Source organism: Salvelinus alpinus, chromosome 3, assembly GCF_045679555.1.
Source record: "Salvelinus alpinus chromosome 3, SLU_Salpinus.1, whole genome shotgun sequence".
NCBI lineage: Eukaryota > Metazoa > Chordata > Actinopteri > Salmoniformes > Salmonidae > Salvelinus > Salvelinus alpinus.
The window spans coordinates 17,000,564-17,024,894 of NC_092088.1; the positions used below are offsets into that span (position 1 = coordinate 17,000,564).

Sequence of the window (24,331 nt, forward strand, 5' to 3'; positions counted from 1 at the left end):
AACATATTGAAGTGCCTTTGAACTTGTGTATCCAGCCAACTTGACACAACTGTGGAAATCATTTGAGTCAACATGGGCCAACATCCCTGTGGAACGGTTTCGACACGTTGTGGAGTCCATGCACCAATACCTTGAGTCTGTTCTGAGGGCAAAAGGGAGTGCAACTCAAAAAAAGGAATGTGTTCCTAATGTATTGTGCATTCAGTGTATATCATTGGTTGTGGCAGTTTACTGTTAGAAATATAGTAATTTGTGGTCTTTTCATGCACCTTTGTTTTTGTGTGAATCACAAATAGAGCTTGCCAGCTTGTAGCCCTAAAACCTGGAAATAAGTTACCTACCTTTGGTTCGTTCAGCCATCCCTACGAGGAAAATGAATGGGGAAAAAACAGGGTTTTAGAATAAATGCCTAAAATAAAGTCTGCGGTTAACACAGGCTTAGGAAATCTTATGTTTTGTTCTATGAGATAGTCAGTTAACATGAGCTTTATGAATTATGAAGCCTTTATGTGTTTTTTATTATTACATAAATTCTTCAAAATTCGCAACATGTGACATTAGCTAATGAAGATTATCTCATAGAACAACATGTATAAGATCTCTTAAGCCTGTTTACCACGGACCTTATTTTCGCCTTTTATCCAAAAACGACATAAATTTTCCAAATACCCTTTGTCCAACAAACCATGGCAGAGTTAGTGCCTACAAAAATACGCCATTAGAATCTCTACGTTCTACTCTCCAACCATAAACGTTCTCTTATACGTCATCATACGCGACTTTCTTAATGTAAACAAACAGTAGGCTAATCGTGAGCATGGCGATACATATGGACAGACTCGTAAAGGTAGTTGAATCGCGACTTTATCTTAGGTCAGAAACAAATGTCTGCTTTATACTCGATCCGTTTGTTTCATCCATAGCACAATATCTAGCTAACTATCTGGCCATAGTCAACAGTCATAGGCTAGCTTCAATGTTACATGGCTAGCTGCACCCATTGTGTGCAACATAGGAGACAAGACAACGTTTGCTAACGTTAGCTACTTACAGTGTTGGGGAACCTACTCTGAAATCATAGTTTACTACACTACCAAGTAGCGTACTTCACACTCGAAGAAGTTAAGCTACACTAAAGCTACCCTTAAAAAAATATAGTTAACTTAACTAAAGCTACTTTGAAAAAGTATTTCACTACCACCAAGCTACTTCGGGAAAAGTGATCATATCTACATCGGAAGTGTCATAGACTACAAATTGCAAGACAGATCACTTTGGTCAGATGTTAACAGACTGTGTAATTAGACCATTAAACACAAAAACGATGTTTCAAGTGAGCATTATGCAGGTCTAATGCTGAAAAAGTAAGAAATTATTGCCTATTTCCGAGATACTGTATGTTCTTCTCTTTTTGCAAAAAAATTAGTGTGTAGTTCCAGTAGTTAGCTACACCGCTACATTTAGTATTGACTATTTTATTAGGATCCCCAATTAGCTACTGCCAAGGTAACAGCTACTCTTCCTGGGGTCCAAACAGGAAACAAGGAAAGCCAGGACAGATTGACGTGCATGTCATTGCCATTCGGCCTCCGTGTACATTTAAATGTAAATACGTGCTGCTCTGTTCTGGACCAACTGTAATTTGCCTTTGTCCTTCCTTGCCGCACATGACCACACAACTGGGCAGTAGTTCAGGTGCGACAAAACCTTAGGACCTGTCTGGTTGACTGAGATATCAAGAAAGCAGAGCTGTTGAGTCGTCAGCGTACATTTACATTTAAGTCATTTAGCTGACGCTCTTATCCAGAGCGACTTACAAATTGGAAAGTTCATACATATTCATCCTGGTCCCCCCGTGGGGAATGAACCCACAACCCTGGCGTTGCAAGCGCCATGCTCTACCAACTGAGCCACACGGGACCATAGGCTTTATTCAAGGTCATTAGTAAAAACAGAAAAAAATTATGTCCCAAGTCATTACATGGCAAAACAAGGTTTGGATTTTGTTCAACTATCACCAAGCTATTGCAAAATGTAGTTTGATTACTAGTTAAACTACATGTAGTTCACTACTCCCAACACTGGCTACTTCCAGTGCATTCAGGAAAAGTATTCAGACCCCTTCCCTTTTTCAACATTTTGTTACGGGGGGGGGGGGGGGGGGGGGCAATGCAAATAGTCTGGGTAGCCATTTGATTAGCTGTTCAGGAGTCTTATGAGTTGGGGGTAGAAGCTGTTTAGGAGCCTCTTGGACCTAGACTTGGAGCTCCGGTACCGCTTGCCGTGCCTTAGCAGAGAGAACAGTCTATGACTAGGGTGGCTGGAGACAATTTTTTGGGCCTTCCTCTGACACGGCCTGGCATAGAGGTCCTGGATGGCAGAAAGCTTGGCCCCGGTAATGTACTGGGCCGTACGCACTACCCTCTGTAGTGCCTTGCGGTCGGAGGCCTAGCAGTTGCCATACCAGGCAGTGATGCAACCAGTCAGGATGCTCTCGAACGGTGCAGCTGTAAAAACCTTTTGAGGATCTGAGGACCCATGCCAAATCTTTTCAGTGTCCTGAGGGGTAATAGGTTTTGTCGTGCACTTTTCACGACTGTCTTGGTGTGCTTGGACCATGTTGATTTGTTGGTGATCTGGACACCAAGGAACTTGAAGCTCTCAACCTGCTCCACTACAGCCCCGTTGATGAGAATGGGGGCGTGCTCGGTCCTCATTTTCCTGTAGTCCACAATCATTTCCTTTGTCTTGATCACATTAAGGGAGAGGTTGTTGTCCTTGCACCACACGGTCAGGCCTCTGACCACCTCCCTATAGGCTGTCTCATCGTTGTCAGTGATCAGTTGTGTCATCGGCAAACTGAATGATGGTGTTGGAGTTGTGCCTGGCCGTGTAGTCATGAGTGAACAGGAAGTACAGGAGGGGACTGAGCACGCACCCCTGAGGGGCCCCTGGGTTGAGGATCAGTGTGGCAGATGTGTTGTGTTTTTATTTGATATTTTACCTTTATTTAACTAGGCAAGTTAGTTAAGAACAAATTCTTATTTACAATGACGGCCTAGGAACAGTGGGTTAACTGCCTTGTTCTGGGGCAGAACGACAGATTTTTACCTTGTCAGCTCGGGGATTCAATCCACCAACCTTTCGGTTACTGGCCCAACACTCTAACCACTAGGCTACCTGCGGGGCGGCCCGTCAGGAAGTCCAGGATCCAGTTGCAGAGGGAGGTGTTTAGTCCCAGGGTCCTTAGTTTAGTGATGAGCTTTGAGGGCACTATGGTGTTGAATGCTGAGCTGTAGTCAATGAATAGCATTATCACATAGGTGTTCCTTTTGTCCAGGTGTGAAAGGGCAGTGTGGAGTGCAATAGAGATTGCATCATCTGTGGATCTGTTGGGGCGGTATGCAAATTGGAGTGGGTCTAGGGTTTCTGGGATAATGGTGTTGATGTGAGCCATGACCAGCCTTTCAAAGGATTTCATGGCTACAGACGTGAGTGCTACAAGTCGGTAGTCATTTAGGTAGATTATCTTAGTGTTCTTGGGCACAGGGACTATGGTGGTCTGCTTGAACATGTTGGTATTACAGACTCAGACAGGGAGAGGTTGAAAATGTCAGTGAAAACACTTGCCAGTTGGTCAGCGCATGCTCGGAGTACACATCCTGGTAATCGGTCTGGCCCTGTGGCCTTGTGAATGTTGACCTGTTTAAAAGTCTTACTCACATCGGCTTGCTGAGAGTGTGATTAAACAGTCGTCCGGAACAGCTGATTCTCTCCTGCATGTTTCAGTGTTACTTGCCTCGAAGCGAGCATAGAAGTTATTTAGCTTGTCTGGTAGGCTAGTGTCACTGGGCAGCTCTCGGCTGTGCTTCTCTTTGTAGTCTGTAATAGTTTGCAAGCCCTGCCACATCCGACGAGCGTCGGAGCCGGTGTAGTACGATTCGATCTTAGTCCTCTATTGACGCTTTGCCTGTTTGATGGTTCGTCGGAGGGCATAGCGGGATTTCTTATGCTTCCTGGTTAGAGTCCCGCTCCTTGAAGGCGGCAACTCTACCCTTTAGCTCAGTGCAAATATTGCCTGTAATCCATGGCTTATGGTTGGGGTATGTATGTACAGTCACTGTGGGGACGACGTCGTTGATGGACTTATTGATGAAGCCAGTGATTGATGTGGTGTACTCCTCAATGCCATCGGAAGAATCCCGGAACATATTCCAGTCTGAGGTCCTGAGCGCTCTGGAGCAGGTTTTTGTCAAGGATCTCTCTCTACTTTGCTCCATTCATCTTTGCCTCGATCCTGACTAGTCTCCCAGGCCCTGCCGCTGAAAAACATCCCCACAGCATGATGCTGCCACCACCATGCTTCACCTTAGGGATGGTGCCAGGTTTCCTCCAGACGTGACGCTTGGCAATGAGATTAAATATTTTCAATCTTGGTTTCATCAGATCATAGAATCTTGTTTCTCATGTTCTGAGAGTCCTTTGGGTGCCTTTTTGCAAACTCCAAGCGTGCTGTCATGTGCCTTTTACTGAGGAGAGGCTTCTGTCTGGCCACTCTACCAAAAATACCTGATTGGTGGAGTGCTGCAGAGATGGTTGTCCTTCTGGAAGGTTCTCCCATCTCCTTAGAGGAACTCTGGCTCTCTGTCAGAGTGACCATCGGGTCCTTGGTCACCTGCCTGACCAAGGCCCTTCTCCCCCGATTGCTCAGAGCGGCTGGGCGGCCAGCTCTAGGAAGTCTTGGTGGTTCCAAACTTCTTCCATTTAAGAATGATGGGGCCACTGTGTTCTTGGGGACCTTCAATGCTGCAGAAATGCTTTGCTACACTTCCCCTGATCTGTACCTCGACACAATCCTGTCTCGGAGCTCTACGGACAATTCCTACGACCTCATGGCTTGGTTTTTGCTCTGACATGCACTGTTAACTGTGGGACCTTATATAGACAGGGGTGTGCCTTTCCAAATCATGTCCAGTCAATTTAATTTACCATAGGTGGACTCCAATCAAGTTGTTGAAATATCTCAAGGATGATCAATGGAAACTGGATCCACCTGAGCTCAATTTCGAGTCTTATAGCAAAGGGTCTGAATACTTATGTAAAAAAGGTATTTCTGTTTTTAATTTGTAATGAATTTGCTACATTTCTAAAAACCTGTTTTTGTTTCGTCATTATGGGGTATTGTCTTTAGATTGATGAGGAAGTTTTTTTATTTAATCCATTTTACAATGAGGCTGTAACGTAACATAATGCGGAAAAGGGGAAGTGGTCTGAATACTTTTCGAATGCACTGTATATTCATCTATGCGTTCTCAGATTTTTTTGACATAGTGGGCTTCTTCCAATATAATGAATATTTCATTAGCCACCTTTTCTGTACATTTACCTGTTCTTGATTGCTAAACAATCAATTATAGGCCTACTATTAGTGAGGCCCTCACAAGCTATATGGCATGATGACAGAAAGAAAACTCTTCTTGCAGGTCCATAGAGGTGGAGGGTATGGCTCTGACTTCAGTGATGATGAGGGCCAGGGAGAGTCGTCTGAAAGTGGAGGGAAAAGGCAGAGGCCAGATGACATTATACCAATCTAAGGGGACTAAGCACGAACCCCTGAGGGGCCCCCGTGTTGAGGGTCAACGTGGCAGATGTGTTGTTGCCTACCCTCACCACTTGGGGCCGGCCTTCAGGAAGTCCAGGGTCCTTAGCATAGTGATGAGCTTGGAGGGTGCTATTTTGTTGATCGCTGAGCTGTAGTTAATGAACAGCATTCTCTCGTAGGTGTTTCTTTTGTCCAGGTGGGAAAGGGCAGTGTGGAGAGCAACAGAGATTGCATCATCTGTGGATCTGTTGGGGCAGTATGGGAATTGGAGTGGGTCCAGGGTGTCTGTGATGATGGTGTTGATGTGAGCCATGTCCAGCATTTCAAAGCATTTCATGGCTACAGATGTGATATTCATTTAGACAGGTTACCTTGGTGTTCTTGGGCACAGGGACAATTGTGGTCTGCTTTAAACATGTAGGTATTACAGACCTACGTGATGAAAGTATTTTCTGTTTATTAGTTTGTTGTTTATTCTGTTCATCTCTTATACAGTTCACCATTGAAATGCAATTACGGGGAGTCAGGGACATACATTTGTAGGCCCATCTACTGTATCAACTAACAGCTCTAGTCAGAAGTCATTCAGAGCTCTACCTTTAGATGGCGATAAAGGCCAAGACATGTTTACTTTGACACAGTTGTCAGGGGTTGGCAAACCTGCTCTTGTAATACCAAAAGGTAGGCACGTAAGATTTTTAGTTTACCTCTGGATTTCGACTGGGGAGAGGAGGGTGAAATGTAGCAACCACAGATTAATTAGTATGCTTAGTTGGTGAGTTGATTTGTCGAATTAGGTGGGGTACCTGGTTAAAAAAAAAATACCTGCGGCATCCCAATATCAAAGTCCACCACTTCTGGTTAACATTATTCTTGAAAACCGATAACAAAATATTGCGTAATTGCGTCAGGTTCTGGGGGAGATGTATGAAAACATATATTAACAAGACTAGTGAAGTCTCTACCCCCCTAAACGGAAACTCTCAGCCAAAGCATGGGCCAAATGCCTCCTCCCCTTCAGAAATAAAAAATATACCAACACCTGCCAAATCGTGATTTACCAAATGATCAGTGACCAAAAATCTGTGCATCGGAACCAAGTTCCTCGTTAGTCGTTGCATCCCACAGTCTGTTGACGAACACTACGATACATTTTACATTTACATTTAAGTCATGTAGCAGACGCTCTTATCCAGAGCGACTTACAAATTGGTGCATTCACCTTATGATATCCAGTGGAACAACCACTTTACAATAGTGCATCTAACTCTTTTAAGGGGGAGGGGGGGGTTAGAAGGATTACTTTATCCTATCCTAGGTATTCCTTAAAGAGGTGGGGTTTCAGGTGTCTCCGGAAGGTGGTGATTGACTCCGCTGACCTGGCGTCGTGAGGGAGTTTGTTCCACCATTGGGGTGCCAGAGCAGCGAACAGTTTTGACTGGGCTGAGCGGGAACTGTACTTCCTCAGATACAATCCGATGTTACGTGCATGTATGTCCACGACAGATTAGGTTAACATTTTCTTGTCTCAAATCACAAACTCAACTTACACTGTGAAAATAATCACCAGAGAAATGTATATCCTTACAACAAAAAGATCCATCTTCCTGGTAGTCAGGAAGTAACTACACAAATAGACCTTCAATTATCCACTTGTAATTAATTTAAGGTCCAATGCAGCCGTTTTTATCTCAATATCAAATCATTTCTGGGTAGAAATTAAGTACCTTACCGTGATTGTTTTCAATTAAAATGGTCAAGAAGAAACAAAAATGGCTTTTTCTCATGAATTTTGCTAGGACTGTCTGCGAAATGTCTGAGTGGGGAAGGGAAAACTATCTGTAAACTAGCTTGGAACTCTTTCTTATTGGTCTATTAACTAATTTAATAGGCAGGCCAAAACTCCATCCGACCAAAACAGGTAGACATTTCAAGCGGTCTTTTCAGACAGCTCTTACATTAAAAGGGCATTATCATTTTCACAGTATTATTCGAACGTCAAAGGGTGGTGTTATATTAAAAAAAACATAGGAAATCACATTTTTGACTGCACTGAGCCTTTAAGTAGGTTACCACTTCCATATGTCTTCATCAGCTTTATGGGTGATAGAGTATAAATAGAATAGGCTCATGAGAAGTGCTTTTGCGAGGTGAGAGCACTGACACACATTAAGTAATGCATTGAACACAATGATCTATTCTTGCCGCTCTGAGAAAGCTGAATAAGCCAATATGCTGTACCTGATTAAGTCACTCTAGCTAATCCCGCCCTCGTTTACTGCCATTCTGTAGGAAGTGGCGAGGGATTTAAAGGCTGACTCAGATCATCAAAATTCACAGCCAATGGTCTTTCACTCCTCAATGGGATACAATGACCAATCCGTGACCTGGAATCAGATCAGGTCATCTACATGGTCTTTGTGTAAGAGTAAGTCGGAGGCCAGACATGTTCTCTCTCTGGCCAATGCCACGGCCATGTTGTAGCAGAGTGATTCACTAGTTTCATGCTATCGCTGTGTCACAGGTCATGTTTTTTTAAGTTAGGTCATCTATTAGTATTGACCTAATCATGTGCAAAAAACATTAGTTGCCTGTTTTGGCCATAATAGGAAGGGTTCAGCAACAACAAATTCATACTATATAAGAGATTATATAATTGATTTATATTTTATTTAACATCCGTTGCCAAAGGGATGATACGCCTTTTCCACCCTCATTTTGACCAGATGCTTTTGTAAGAAGGACTGTCTCTCCTCAGCTTTGTGTCTCTGTCTTCTCCTCTCTGGTTGATGTCTTCATGTCTGCCATCCCTCTTACTGTCTGAGCCATAGCAAACTGTTTACATGCCATCTGTTTTCTTACATCTTCTGAACCAAGCATGTGTGCTTAGCTAAGACCATGTCTGTCCATCCCCATATGCCAATGGTCCATCCATGTACTTTTACCATGTGACAATGCATGCTCCTTGACACCTAGTTGACACTTCAAAAATGTGTCAAAACAATTCAACAGTTTGGTCAAATCATATTTAATTTGTCACATGCGCAGAATACAACAAGCCCTTAACCAACAATGCAGTTTTTTGAAAATAACAAACAAACAAAAAGTAAGAGATAAGAATATCAAATAATTAAAGAGCAGCAGTAAATAACAATAGCTGGGCTATATACAGGGGTACCGGTACAGAGTCAATGTCAATGTGCGGGGGGCACCGGTGTCGAGGTAATTGAGGTAATATGTACATGTAGGTAGAGTTATTAAAGTGCCTATGAATAGATAATAACAGAGAGTAGCAGCAGCGTAGAAGACGGGGGTTAATGCAAATAGTCTGGGTAGCCATTTGATTAGCTGTTCGGGAGTCTTATGGCTTGTGGGTAGAAGCTATTTAGGAGCCTCTTGGACCTAGACTTGGCGCTCCGGTACCGCTTGCCGTGCGGTAGCAGAGGGTCGCATACATCGCACCGAACGTGTGAGCTGTTGACATCAGTAAAATTGTTTTGCACTCGGTTCGCAAAGTACCCGCGGCAGGCACACATTATTGGTGTATCCGTGCTATAACACCGTGGCCACTAAGCTTGTGTTTAGAGAATCCCCAGTCTGAAGTACGTAAGGGTTACGTCATGATGAGACAGGATGACATGGCATTGTAATTGCTGATGCCCTTTTGGCTTTGTGAGGTTGACAAGTGAAACTCCCTTGGGATGATTTGGGATATTTGCTATCAAATCCTTGTGTTTACTGTTTTAGTGGTCTGGACACTGGTAAACAGTCAGTTTACATGGAAAGATGTATTGATCAAGCAAGGCCAGTAATTCACCTTTCGACGTGTCTGTCTGCACACAATTTGTTTTTGTTATGAGTTGGATACTGTCGGTTCCAAAGTCCAAAGCAATATAAACAGTTGTCAAATATTCTAATCAGAGTTTATTATTATGATCACTTTGAAACAGCAGAAATCTTTCAATATGTTTTTTTTGGGGGGGACAGACACCCGATTCACAGAGTCTTGGTTCACTTAATCACTTTGCCTCAAGTTCAACATAGCATCAGCATTTGTTTTTATAAACAATATTTGTGAAACTATTTGTGACATAATCATAATTTATCTCTGTTATGTGGAGCATGTTTTGGAACAGCTGTTTGCTGAAGCAGTACAACATGTTTTGGAACAGCTGTTTGGTGAAGCTTTACAACATGTTTTGGAACAGCTGTTTGGTGAAGCTTTACAACATGTTTTGGAACAGCTGTTTGGTGAAGCTTTACAACATGTTTTGGAACAGCTGTTTGGTGAAGCTTTACAACATGTTTTGGAACAGCTGTTTGGTGAAGCTTTACAACATGTTTTGGAACAGCTGTTTGGTGAAGCTTTACAACATGTTTTGGAACAGTTGTTTGGTGAAGCTTTACAACATGTTTTGGAACAGCTGTTTGGTGAAGCTTTACAACATGTTTTGGAACAGTTGTTTGGTGAAGCTTTACAACATGTTTTGGAACAGCTGTTTGGTGAAGCTTTACAACATGTTTTGGAACAGCTGTTTGGTGAAGCTTTACAACATGTTTTGGAACAGCTGTTTGGTGAAGCTTTACAACATGTTTTGGAACAGCTGTTTGGTGAAGCTTTACAACATGTTTTGGAACAGCTGTTTGGTGAAGCTTTACAACATGTTTTGGAACAGTTGTTTGGTGAAGCTTTACAACATGTTTTGGAACAGTTGTTTGGTGAAGCTTTACAACATGTTTTGGAACAGCTGTTTGGTGAAGCAGTACAACATGTTTTGGAACAGCTGTTTGGTGAAGCTTTACAACATGTTTTGGAACAGTTGTTTGGTGAAGCTTTACAACATGTTTTGGAACAGCTGTTTGGTGAAGCTTTACAACATGTTTTGGAACAGCTGTTTGGTGAAGCTTTACAACATGTTTTGGAACAGCTGTTTGCTGAAGCAGTACAACATGTTTTGGAACAGTTGTTTGGTGAAGCAGTACAACATGTTTTGGAACAGCTGTTTGCTGAAGCAGTACAACATGTTTTGGAACAGTTGTTTGGTGAAGCTTTACAACATGTTTTGGAACAGCTGTTTGGTGAAGCAGTACAACATGTTTTGGAACAGCTGTTTGGTGAAGCTTTACAACATGTTTTGGAACAGCTGTTTGGTGAAGCTTTACAACATGTTTTGGAACAGCTGTTTGGTGAAGCTTTACAACATGTTTTGGAACAGCTGTTTGGTGAAGCTTTACAACATGTTTTGGAACAGCTGTTTGGTGAAGCTTTACAACATGTTTTGGAACAGCTGTTTGGTGAAGCTTTACAACATGTTTTGGAACAGTTGTTTGGTGAAGCTTTACAACATGTTTTGGAACAGCTGTTTGGTGAAGCTTTACAACATGTTTTGGAACAGCTGTTTGGTGAAGCTTTACAACATGTTTTGGAACAGCTGTTTGGTGAAGCTTTACAACATGTTTTGGAACAGTTGTTTGGTGAAGCTTTACAACATGTTTTGGAACAGTTGTTTGGTGAAGCTTTACAACATGTTTTGGAACAGTTGTTTGGTGAAGCTTTACAACATGTTTTGGAACAGCTGTTTGGTGAAGCTTTACAACATGTTTTGGAACAGCTGTTTGGTGAAGCTTTACAACATGTTTTGGAACAGCTGTTTGGTGAAGCTTTACAACATGTTTTGGAACAGCTGTTTGGTGAAGCTTTACAACATGTTTTGGAACAGTTGTTTGGTGAAGCTTTACAACATGTTTTGGAACAGTTGTTTGGTGAAGCTTTACAACATGTTTTGGAACAGCTGTTTGGTGAAGCAGTACAACATGTTTTGGAACAGCTGTTTGGTGAAGCTTTACAACATGTTTTGGAACAGTTGTTTGGTGAAGCTTTACAACATGTTTTGGAACAGCTGTTTGGTGAAGCTTTACAACATGTTTTGGAACAGCTGTTTGGTGAAGCTTTACAACATGTTTTGGAACAGCTGTTTGGTGAAGCTTTACAACATGTTTTGGAACAGCTGTTTGGTGAAGCTTTACAACATGTTTTGGAACAGCTGTTTGGTGAAGCTTTACAACATGTTTTGGAACAGCTGTTTGGTGAAGCTTTACAACATGTTTTGGAACAGTTGTTTGGTGAAGCAGTACAACATGTTTTGGAACAGCTGTTTGGTGAAGCTTTACAACATGTTTTGGAACAGCTGTTTGGTGAAGCTTTACAACATGTTTTGGAACAGCTGTTTGGTGAAGCTTTACAACATGTTTTGGAACAGCTGTTTGGTGAAGCTTTACAACATGTTTTGGAACAGCTGTTTGGTGAAGCTTTACAACATGTTTTGGAACAGTTGTTTGGTGAAGCTTTACAACATGTTTTGGAACAGCTGTTTGGTGAAGCTTTACAACATGTTTTGGAACAGCTGTTTGGTGAAGCTTTACAACATGTTTTGGAACAGCTGTTTGGTGAAGCTTTACAACATGTTTTGGAACAGCTGTTTGGTGAAGCTTTACAACATGTTTTGGAACAGCTGTTTGGTGAAGCTTTACAACATGTTTTGGAACAGCTGTTTGGTGAAGCTTTACAACATGTTTTGGAAAGTCAAACTGAAAAGAAGGCAGCTACAGTTTGTCCAAATTGAAATGAAACAGAGATTCCATTCAGAACTGTCTCTCTTAAGAATGGGCCTCTCCCTATAGAGTAACTGACTTTTGATTGTGTAATAGGCTTTATAATAACAGCTACCAGGGTTGTTCCATGAAAATAGGGCCTTTTGGGTAGTGTAGTTATTTTTAAAAGTATTTTTATTTCACCTAATTATAATATTTTGCCATAAAGAACATGTTTCACTTCATTAAAAAAAACATATTTTCCCAACTCAAGAGGTCAAATTAAGAAAAATGGCATTTAAAGTAACATGGAAAAGTAGCAATTAAAGTAACAGGGTTGACCGTAACAGAGCCATAACTCCCTTTGAGACAGGGGGAATGGAAGCATGTTGTCACGCCCTCACCATAGTTTGCGTTGTATGTTTCTATGTTTTGTTTGGTCAGGGTGTGATCTGAGTGGGCATTCTATGTTGTATGTCTAGTTTGTCTGTTTCTATGTGTTTGGACTGATATGGTTCTCAATCAGAGGCAGGTGTTAGTCGTTGTCTCTGATTGGGAACCATATTTAGGTAGCCTGTTTTGTATTGTGGGTTGTGGGTGATTGTTCCTGTTTCTGTGTCTTTGTGTATGTCACCATACGGGACTGTTGCGTTTTCGTTCGTTTGTCTGTTTATTGTTTTGTAAGTTTATTCAGTGTTCTTCGTTAATAAATGTAACGATGTATTCATATCACGCTGCGCATTGGTCCTCCGATCCTTCTTACTACTCCTCCTCAGATGAGGAGGACGACGAACGTGACACATGTTGTGTGCAACGGGGAGGGGAAATTGAATGCAAGCTTTGCCCTCCCCCTTTTTCCTCAGAGCAGCCTCAATTCATTGGGGCATGGACTCTACAAGGTGTCGAAAGCGTTCCACAGGGATGCTGGCCTATGTTGACTCCAGTGCTTCCTGCTGTTGTGTCAAGTTGGCTGGATGTCCTTTGGGTGGTGGACCATTCTTGATACACACAGGAAACAGTTGAGCGTGAAAAACCCAGCAGCGTTGCAGTTCTTGACACACACGCCGATGCTCCTGGCATCTACTACCATACTCCGTTTTAAAGGCATGTAAATGTTTTGTCTTGCCCATTCATCCTCTGAATGGCACACATACAAAATCCATGTCTCAATTGTCTCAAAGCTTAAAAATCCTTCTTTAACCAGTCTCCTCCCCTTCATCTACAGTGATTGAAATGAATTTAACAAGTGACATCAATAAGGGATTGTAGCTTTCGCCTGGATTCACCTGGTCAGTCTATGTCATGGAAAGAGCAGGTGTTCCTAATGTTTTGTACACTCAGTGCCTTCAGGAGAGTATTCACACCCTTGACTTTTTCCACATTTTGTTGTGTTAAAGTGTGAATTTAAAATAGATTAAATTCAGATTTTGAATGACTACCTCATCTCTGTACCTCATCCATACACTTATCTGTGAGGTCCCTCAGTCGAGCAGTGAATTTCAAACACAGATTCAACCATAAAGACCACAGAGGTTTTCCAATACCTTGCAAAAAAAAGCACCTATTGGTAGAAGGGTTAAAAAAAAAGCAGACATTGAATAACCCTTTGAGCATGGTGAAGTAAGTTATTAATTACACTTTGGATGGTGTATCAATACACCCAGTCACTACAAAGATACAGGTATCCTTCTTAGTTGCCGTAGAGGAAGGAAACCGCTCAGGGATTTCACCATGAAGCCAATGGTGACTTTAAAACAGTTACAGAGTTTAATGGCTGTGATAGAAAACTGAGGATGGATAAACAAAATTGTAGTTACTTCACAATACTAACTTAAATGACAAGAGTGAAAAAAGGAAGCCTGTACAGAATACAAATATTCCCAAAAATGCATCCTGTTTGCGATAAAGCACTAAATTAAAACTGAAAAAATTGTGGCAAGAAATTAATTTTATGTCCTAAATACAAAGTGTTATGTTAGGGGCAAATCCTACAAACACATCACTGAGTACCACTCTTCATATTTTCAAACATGATGCATCATGTTATGGGTATGCTTGGGATAAAAATAGAATAAGGCTAAGCACAGGCAAAATCCTAGTGAAAAACCTGGTTTAGTGTGCTTTCTAACAGACACTGGAGACAAATTCACCTTTCAGCAGGACAATGACCTAAAACACAAGGTCAAATATACACTGAATGTACAAAACAATAGGAACACTTTTCCTAATATTGAGTTACACCCGCTTTTGCCCTCAAACCGGTGCGGCTATCACCTAGTACCATACCCTGTTCAAAGGCACTTACATCTTTTGTCTTGCCCATTCACTCTCTGAATGGCACACATACACAATCCATGTCTCAATTGACTCAAGCCTTGAAAATCCTTCTTTAACCTGTCTCCTCCCCTTCATCTACACTGATTGAAGTGGATTTAACAGGTGACATCAATAAGGGATCAAAGATTTTACCTGGTCAGTATATGTCATGGAATGAGCAGGTGTTCCTCATATTTTGTACACTCAGTGTACACTGGAGTTGCTTACCAAGACGACGTTGAATGTTCTTGAGTGGCCTAGTTACAGTCTTGACTTAAATCAGCTTGAAAATCTGAAAATGGCTCAGCTTGAAGAATTTAAAAAAGAATACTGTACAAATATTGTACAATTCAAGTGTGTAAAGTTCTTAGAGAATTACCCAGAAAGACTCGCAGCTGTAATCGCTGCCAATAACTCAGGGGTGTGAATAAATATGTAAATTAGTTATTTCTGTATTTCATTTTCAAATGATTTTCCAAAATATCTACAAACATGTTTTGTCACTTCATCATTATTGGACGTTGTGTGTAGATGGGTGAGAGAGAGAAAAAATCGATAATGGTGAAATGTGGGGGTTAAGTGGATTCTAATCTTCCTAAATGTCAGAAAAGCACATAATATTGTAGAAGAGGTGTTCTGCTGACATATCAATGTGCAGGTACAGAGATACTGTACCTTTCAGCATGTTGTCTGGTGGTGCTGGGGCTACCTTGCCAAACATGTCAGTCATCATAACTTCCTGTATGGTGTCCCATATAGATTTTGGCCACTTTAGCGAGACTTTATTCATATAACAATTTTGATGTATTAAATGTTCCATGTGATTTATTTTAATAGTCACTTCATTTAATATAACAAACTTTTCAAATTCAGTATTGATGCACAATTCCTACTTCAAATATCAAAGGGACGCTATTCTTTGAATGACCCACCAACATCAGAGAGAATTAACTCTTGTCTGGCAGATAAGGTGTTAATTAGCCTGCATGTGCAGCTCATGGCATTTAGCCATCTCCAGCGGCCTGAGGTCATATTGTCTCTCTAGAAGGGACCTCTAACTCTTGTTGCTTATGCTTTTCCATTGGTAAGTATAATCACAGCAGTCAGCATCATAGAGAATGGTCTCTCTTCGGGCAGATAATGTGTTAATTAGCCTGCATGTGAAGAAGGCAGCTCATGGAATGTAGCCACCTCCAGTAGCCTGGGGTCAGGTGAGGCCCAAGGTTGTGACTAGATGGAGTACAACTACGACCGGAAGTTACTTTTCCTAGCAATTCTCCTAACCTGGTACGTTAATTCTCCTAACCTGCTGCATTAGTTCTCCTTACCTGCTGCGTAAATTCTTCTAACCTGGTACGTTAATTCTCCTAACCTGCTGCGTTAGTTCTAACCCGATGCGTTAATTCTCCTAACCTGGTGCGTAAGTTCTCCTAACCTGCTGCGTAAGTTCTCCTAACCTGCTGCGTAAGTTCTCCTAACCTGCTGCGTTAGTTCTGCTAACCTGCTGCGTACATTCTCCTAACCTGCTGCGTAAATTCTCCTAACCTGCTGCGTAAATTCTCCTAACCCCCTGCGTAAGTTCTCCTAACCCGCTGCGTAAGTTCTCCTAACCCGCTGCGTAAGTTCTCCTAACCCGCTGCGTAAGTTCTCCTAACCCGCTGCGTAAGTTCTCCTAACCCGCTGCGTAAGTTCTCCTAACCCGCTGTGTAAGTTCTCCTAACCCGCTGTGTAAGTTCTCCTAACCCGCTGCGTAAGTTCTCCTAACCCGCTGCGTAAGTTCTCCTAACCTGCTGCGTTAGTTCTCCTAACCTGCTGCATTAGTTCTCCTAACCTGCTGTGTATGTTCTCCTAACCTCCTGCGTAAGTTCTCCTAACCTGCTGCGTAAGTTCTCCTAACCTCCTGCGTAAGTTCTCCTAACCTGCTGCATTAGTTCTCCTAACCTGCTGTGTATGTTCTCCTAACCTCCTGCGTAAGTTCTCCTAACCTGCTGCGTATGTTCTCCTAACCTGCTGCATATGTTCAGCGTGAAGGCATGGCCACTGGCCAGCCCTGGTTCCTGCCACCTACATTACCCATGTACGTGTTCCTCCCATTGAGCTTGATTATTAGTGAACAATGTCATAATGAACGGAACAGGAGAACACACCCTTGTTGAGCTTTACATTGGCATTTCTCGCATTGCAGACTATCCTATGTATCTGCATGGTGTCCTCAAAATAAGGATAAAACTTCATATACTTGAAAATTATTTCCCTCCAGCCTGTTCTCTTTAACCAAACCTGCCAAGATGCAGGTTTCTGCAGGGTTGGAGGTAGAGTCATGCAAGTACAGTGTTTTTACACTATACAGTAATACCTTAATCTGACGCTCTAAATTTCTCTACTCTGTATTGTATGGCAATGCAGTTGAATAATGTCTCTATTGTATTGACACTGTTTTGAAGGCCACTTTCTGTGTGGGAACAAGCTCTGTGAGAAGGAGAAGGACCTGAAGAGCTGGGAGGTGAACTTTGCCCATGTGGAGCAGGGAGAGAAGAGAAACATACTGGTCAAACTCAGTAAGAGCTCTGTTGTTTACATGTTAGTCATTTAGCCACGTGCTTATCCAGTCTGACTTACAGGAGCAATTGGGGTGCCTTGCTCAAGGGCACATTGACAGATTTGCACCTAGTTAGCTCAGGGGTTCGAACCAGCAACCTTTCGGAAACTGCCCCAGCGCTCTTAACCGCTAGGCTACCTGCCACTGGCCGTCTAAGCTAGGGCTGGGCCTTCAAGCCTCACGCCGGTATCACGGTGGGGCAAATCGCATTAATAAAGCCTAAAGAATGACTCCCTCTCGTATTGTGATCCCTGAGGAAACTCAGAACATGCAAGATTAACTTTTTTTAAGCTTATCCTGTTGAAAAACAATATCCCACATATAAGTACAGTAATGTACACACACTTAAAAGAAAACTCCACCCAAAAACAATATTTTTGTAATTGTTTCATTAGTCCACTATGTTGACATAGTCCCAAAATGTTTTGCATGTCAGCAATCAAGTTGAGAACAAAATAAAGGTCCACCCTTTGTGCTATGTCATGACTGACCTGGACCAACTATTGAGATGTGCCTTTTGTTAAGTAAATCAGGTGTTAAATTAAATGAAAAGGAGACTGGAGTAGGACTTTAAAGTTTATGTATTGATATCAAGCAGTCTGCCAAAATGATAATTTCCCAGATGATACAGGGGGATACCTAGTCAGTTACAACTGAAATGTGTCTTCGGGATTTAACCCAACCTGATTCAGAGAGGTGCGGGGGGCTGCTGTAATCAACATCCACGTCTTTGGGTTAACTGCCTTGCTCAGAACAACAGATTTTTATTTTGTCAGCTCAGGGATTTGATCCAGCAACCTTTTAGTTATAAGCCCTATTCCAATTGTTTGCTATACTAACAGAAGTGGTATTTTCTAGGACTCTGCCTCGAGTGCTCCTTTAAACTATCATCCCAGGAAGTTGACTTGCTAATTGTTCCCTGTCAGTTTATCTTCATCCATTGACCACTATTGGGGTCTCTGGCCCCTTTTAGCGGTGTCAAAATGTCACAATTAATGTTTGAAGATTGGCTAAATATAAACAAAGGACTCGTTTTTTTCAGGAGAAAGGAGGTGATCACCAAGAGAAAAAGACATGTCGTCTGAGGAAAATCAAGTTGAGCCACAGGCAAAAAGATCCAAGAAAGCAGAGACAAACATCAGAGGAGACACAAAGGCAAGACTCCACCATTTCATATCTTTGTACAACTATGGCTATAGGTAGACGCAAATAACAGACCATGGTTATGAAATGAAAAGTGCTGAAGGTGTTTGTACTAATGTCTTAATGGTGTAATACAACATTTAGAAACATGAGCATTTGCAAACTCAACTCAAACCCATTCATAAACATCTTATAAACACCTACTATAGTGTTGAGATATTACATAATATCTGACTGAAAGCAGCCGTTTCACATGGAGGAGAAAATAAATCACAACACTTGGGTTGCTTTTTGTTGTTGCTCAATGTCAGCTGCACAGTTGAACTGTCTGAGTTGAACTGACTGATCCCTTCCTGTGTTCCCCCTCTCTCTCCCCCCAGCAGGCCCCTCCTAACGCTCCTCCCCAGTAACTCTGAGGACGACTCCCAGCAGTCAGACAAAGGTAGTGTTTATTCTCACTCTCCACCTCCCTACAAAGTCAAGCGGTTTATTACCTTACACCCTCAGGGCAAGCAGAACGGACGTGCCCTAATGTCCTCATTCATAACAGATGCTTTTAAAATATATTTTTTTTTTTACTTTTAAAAACACATGGGCTAGTTTGGTCATAAGGCCTCAGTCAGATAACAGTCATACTTTCATTGCGGATTCAGCTGCACTTGAAGTATGGGCCTGCTTACCCTGGGTTTTCGATGTAACGTAAATAAAAGCAACCGCTGCACACAAAGGCCAAATTCCAAGGCCAAGGTGCAGACCAATGGCCATACTCTTATGGCTGAAGCTGCAGGACTGAAGGTAACCGTCCCGTCCCCTGGACCTTAGCCGCCTGAAGTAGGGGTGCTGAGGGTTCTGCAGCACCCCCAAATAAATCACAATTAAAACATTTCAGCACCCCCACCTCAAAAAATCTTCCCGGCGCCATGCCCTGGATGCCTCTTCCCAGAGCTAAAGAACCGAATCATGTTCCTCGCATGTTTCTTTAGCTCTGCTTTATACACACATTCTCACTTTACTCACTGTCAATCGTGAATGAGAATTCTTCAAGTTTTACTGGGGAAACATCCATGCAGCATCTGCATGCCAACCATTTGACCTCAATCAGTTTCATGGGAATATGCATTTAGATCTTATTGAGTTGTGTATGCTACGTTGTTGTTTTGCATTACAGTTGAAGTCGGAAGTTTACATACCCTTAGGTTGGAGTCATTAAAAGTCGTTTTTCAACCACTCCACACATTTCTTGTTAACAAACTATAGTTTTGGAAAGTCGGTTAGGACATCTACTTGGTGCATGAGACAAGGAATTCTTCCAACAATTGTTTACAGACAGATTATTTCACTTATAATTCACTGTATCACAATTCCAGTGGGTCAGGAGTTTACATACACGAAGTTTGCTGTGCCTTTAAATAGCTTGGAAAATTCCACAAAATGGTGTCATGGCTTTAGAAGCTTCTGATAGGCTAATTGACATCATTTGAGTCAATTGGAGGTGTACCTGTGGATGTATTTCAAGGCCTACCTTCAAACTCAGTGCCTTTGCTTGACATCATGGGAAATTCAAAATAAATCAGCCAAGACCTCAGAAAAAAATTGTAGACCTCAACAAGTCTGGTTCATCCTTGGGAGTAATTTCCAAACGGCTGAAGGTACCACGTCCATCTGTACAAACAATAGTACGCAAGTATAAACACCACTGGACCACGCAGCCATCATACCGCTCAGGAAGGAGACGCATTCTGTTTCCTAGAGATGAACGTACTTGGGTGCGAAAAGTCCAAATCAATCCCAGAACAACAGCAAAGGACCATGTGAAGATGCTGGAGGAAACAGGTACAAACGTACCTATATCCACAGTAAAACGAGTCCTATATTGACATAACCTGAAACGCCGCTCAGCAAGGAAGAAGCCACTGATCCAAAACCGTTTGCAACTGCACATGTCCTCTGTTCTGAGGACATTTCTGTTTGGCCATAATGACCATTATCATGTTTGGAGGAAAAAGGGGGACGCTTGCAAGCCGAAGAACACCCTCCCAAACGTGAAGCACGGGGGTGGCAGCATCATGTTGTGGGGGTGCTTTGCTACAGGAGGGACTGGTGTACTTCACAAAATAGATGGCATTATGAGGAAGGAAAACTATGTGGATATATTGAAGCAAGATCTCAAGACATCAGTCAGGAAGTTAAAGCTTGGTCGCAAATGGGTCTTCCAAATGGACAATGACCCCAAGCATACTTCCAAAGTTGTGGCAAAATGGCTTAAGGACAACAAAGTCAAGGTATTGGAGTGGCCATCACAAAGCCCTGACCTCAATCCTATAGAAAATGTGTGGGCAGAACTGAAAAGGCATGTGCGAGCAAGGAGGCCTACAAACCTGACCCAGTTACACCAGTTCTGTCAGGAGGAATGGGCCACAATTCACCCAACTTATTGTGGGAGGCTTGTGGAAGGCTACCCGAAATGTTTGACCCAAGTTAAACAATTTAAAGGCAATGCTACTAAATACTAATTGAGTGTATGCAAACTTCTGATCGACTGGGAATGTGACGAAAGAAATAAAAGCTGAAATAAATCATTCTCTCTACTATTATTTTGACATGTCACATTCCTAAAATATAGTGGTGATCCTAACTGACCTAAGACAGGGAATTTTTATGAGGATTAAATGTCAGGAATTGTGAAAAACTGAGTTTAAATGTATTTGGCTAAGTTGTATGTAAACTTCCGACTTCAGCTGTATGTAGAGTGAGCGAATTTGAGAGCAGATGGTGTTAACAAAGTGTAGCCTATGCCTACCTGTGTTTTGTTTCAATTAAAGCACATATTTTGCCTAGTGGTGCACTCTGTTTGCACAATCATCCTAACATGAGGTGGTGTTTTGTCTCACAGTAACATTCAGACCTGGGTTCAAATACTATTTAAAATATCTCAATTACTTTCACATAGATTTTGAAGTAAGTATTCAGATATTTTAAAAGACAAGTAGTTGAGTATTGTAATGTATTTAGGAATACACCTGGAAAGTATTGGCAGGTATTTGAAAATACTCAAATACACTGACTCAAATGCACTCCCATGCATTTAACCCAGGTATTTGAAAATAGTATTTGAAATAATTATTTGAAAATACTTTCAAAAGAAGAAGTTGATTCGGGCCACGTTATTTGAAAATACTCAAATACACAGAAAACAAGTATTTCAATAACAGATAATCAAATCCACAAGTATTTTATTATTTTGAGCCCAGGTCTAGTAATGTTGTGCTATGCTATTATATTCAGTTCTGTCATGTATAAATACTGTGATCTTGCAGACATTGATTCAGCTTTGATCTAACTTTATTAAACAAGCACCATTCTCCATTCATCATTGAAATTCACCAGAGTAGCCTGTTCTCTGGGCAGCTGAACGAATCCCGCACATGCGCAGAAGCTTCGGTTGTTTAGCTATCGGGAAGAGGCATCCAGAGAATTTGGCAACGCAGCCTGTCCGTACTCTTATAGGTTTAAGTCGGACTTGACTCTTCTGACCCTCCTTAATCCTTTAGTGCTGTAACTATGTTGCATGTGCTGCAACAATTCCTTAGTTAAAGCCCCTTATGGGTTTGTTTTTGAAAGCATTATGAATATTATTGAATGTAATGCATGAAAAGCTCTTTATGAATAAAGTTTTTCTGTTTTGTATTGTCTCCTTCCTGCCATGTAGGAGAGGGAGAACACAGTGAGGAGCCAAAGGGCCTGTCGAAGGCAGACCACTGGAAAGCCCCCACCGTGGAGGAGGAGTCCAGGTGAACTTAGCAGTCCAACATTATATCACACTTACAAAGCCCTACTAGGCCTCTAGACACGTTTACAGACACTTGTACTGACCAATTAAACTTTGATTTGACTATTTTCTATCTTCCAGGGAGGAGGAGTTAGACGAGTACTTTGAGGACATGTTTCTTTCACCACCCCACCCTTGGATTTCTGCCAGCAAGAGTCAACATGCAAGAGTCAACATGCAAGAGTCAACATGCAAGAGTCAACATGCAAGAGTCAACATGCAAGAGTCAACATGCAAGAGTCAACATGCAAGAGTCAACATGCAAGTGTCAACATGCAAGTGTCAACATGCAAGTGTTAACATGCAAGTGTTAACATGCAAGAGTCAACATGCAAGAGTCAACATGCAAGAGTCAACATGCAAGAGTCAACATGCAAGAGTCAACATGCAAGAGTCAACATGCAAGAGTCAACATGCAAGAGTCAACATGCAAGAGTCAACATGCAAGAGTCAACATGCAAGTGTCAACATGCAAGTGTCAACATGCAAGTGTCAACATGCAAGTGTTAACATGCAAGTGTTAACATGCAAGAGTCAACATGCAAGAGTCAACATGCAAGAGTCAACATGCAAGAGTCAACATGCAAGAGTCAACATGCAAGAGTCAACATGCAAGAGTCAACATGCAAGTGTCAACATGCAAGTGTCAACATGCAAGAGTCAACATGCAAGAGTCAACATGCAAGAGTCAACATGCAAGAGTCAACATGCAAGAGTCAACATGCAAGAGTCAACATGCAAGAGTGACCATGCAAGAGTCAACATAGATTTGATTGATTTTCTATTAGACGTTGTTATCTTCGTTTAATATTTCAGTTTGTCTGAAGCTGAATAAAATGCAGGTTATTTTTTTAACCTGAGCTTCTAATTCAGCCTCCTGACATTTCATTATAACTGAAATAAAGACTACAATATGCATGAAGTGCCATGTAAGAACCCAGTATCGAAGTGTATTTAGAAAAAGCACAATCCACTAAGAACTCCCAAGAAAGAACAATCTGAAAAGAAAAGGACTGGAAACATTCAACCACAGGAGGTTGGTGGCACCTTAATAGGGGAGGACAGGCTCGTGGTAATGACTGGAGCATAATGGGTGGAATGGTATCAAACACATGGTTTCCATGGTTTCTCTGTGTTTGATGCCATTCCATTCATACCGTTCCAGCCATTATTATGAGCCATCCTCCCTTCACCAGCCTCCACTGCATTCAACCATGGTAGTAGAGACAGACACAAAATACAAGCCCAGGCATTGGAAAGTGCATGTATTAACACATCAATATTGTTCCTGTAGGGTTATAGTTCACCAATGTTCTGTATAGGGTTATAGATGCCCAGACCATATGAACCAATGTCACTGAGTTCCTCAGATGCTGTAGCACTAGGATTAGGAAGCAGTGCATTCTGCCCAACGTTGCTTGGTGTGCTGTTTTCATTAGTGTGTCACTTGCCCAGGGATTAGACACATTGGCTTTAATCACCAGTAACTACTCTTCTATCTGAAGGAGTACTTAAGTACACTGAGTTAACAAATTATAACCGTCCATGATATCCGACCATGATAACCGTCCATAATATCCAACCATGACAACCGTCCATAATAACCGACCATGATATCCATCCATGATACCCGTCTACGATAACCGACCATGATATCCATCCATGATACCCGTCCACGATAACCGACCATGATATCCATCCATGATACCCGTCCATGATAACCAACCATGATAATATATACCCTACTGCCCCATTAATATACCCTAATACCCCATTAATATACCCTACTACCCCATTAAAGAGTGTGGATCTCCTTTTGCACAGTATTGTAGGCCTGTAGTTGCTACAGGTCACAGACACAGACATAAGGTTGCATTGATTTCATAATCTTTTGCTTTCTGAATGAACAAATGTTATGCCTAAAATATAGTAAATGCAGTATACTGCAAAAATGTGCTTTTTAGCAGGTTTATAGGATGACACAGGATGTAAACACCTCACGCAGACATCACTCAAGGTGCTCACTCAAAGTGTATTGGTCTCGGCAGCACGCCAGTCGGCTGATCTTCTTTTTCCAGGGCTAATCCAGCTTTATAGGGTAATCCCCAAGCACGATACAGGCGTCATGAGGAGGGCTGTCTACCCCAAGGTTCTTCAAGTTCATTCAGCATGTCAATGTGCTAGTCCAGTTCAAGGCAGAGGAGGCTGGTGTGGGGAGCTGTAGGAAGACGGGTAATGGCTGGAATGGAGT

At 41.9% G+C, this 24,331-nt stretch overlaps 1 protein-coding gene across 6 annotated transcripts; it reads left to right on the top strand.

Annotated features, from left to right (window-relative positions):
• The first annotated feature begins 753 nt into the window (after window positions 1–753).
• Window positions 754–22,948, top strand: LOC139570137 (zinc finger protein 501-like). 6 transcript variants are annotated; one of them, XM_071391713.1, is made up of 6 exons: window positions 754–847; window positions 16,954–17,067; window positions 18,151–18,263; window positions 18,632–18,693; window positions 21,961–22,042; window positions 22,162–22,948. In XM_071391713.1, exons 2-6 carry the CDS (start codon window positions 17,026–17,028, stop codon window positions 22,886–22,888), a joined length of 1,026 nt encoding a protein of 341 aa, XP_071247814.1. In that variant the 5' UTR covers window positions 754–847; window positions 16,954–17,025; the 3' UTR covers window positions 22,889–22,948. The 6 variants fall into 6 exon arrangements, with proteins under 6 accessions (XP_071247814.1, XP_071247816.1, XP_071247818.1 ...); XM_071391715.1 differs by having other exon boundaries at window positions 18,635–18,693; XM_071391714.1 differs by lacking the exon at window positions 754–847 and adding an exon at window positions 859–1,364.
• Window positions 22,949–24,331: the final 1,383 nt, after the last annotated feature.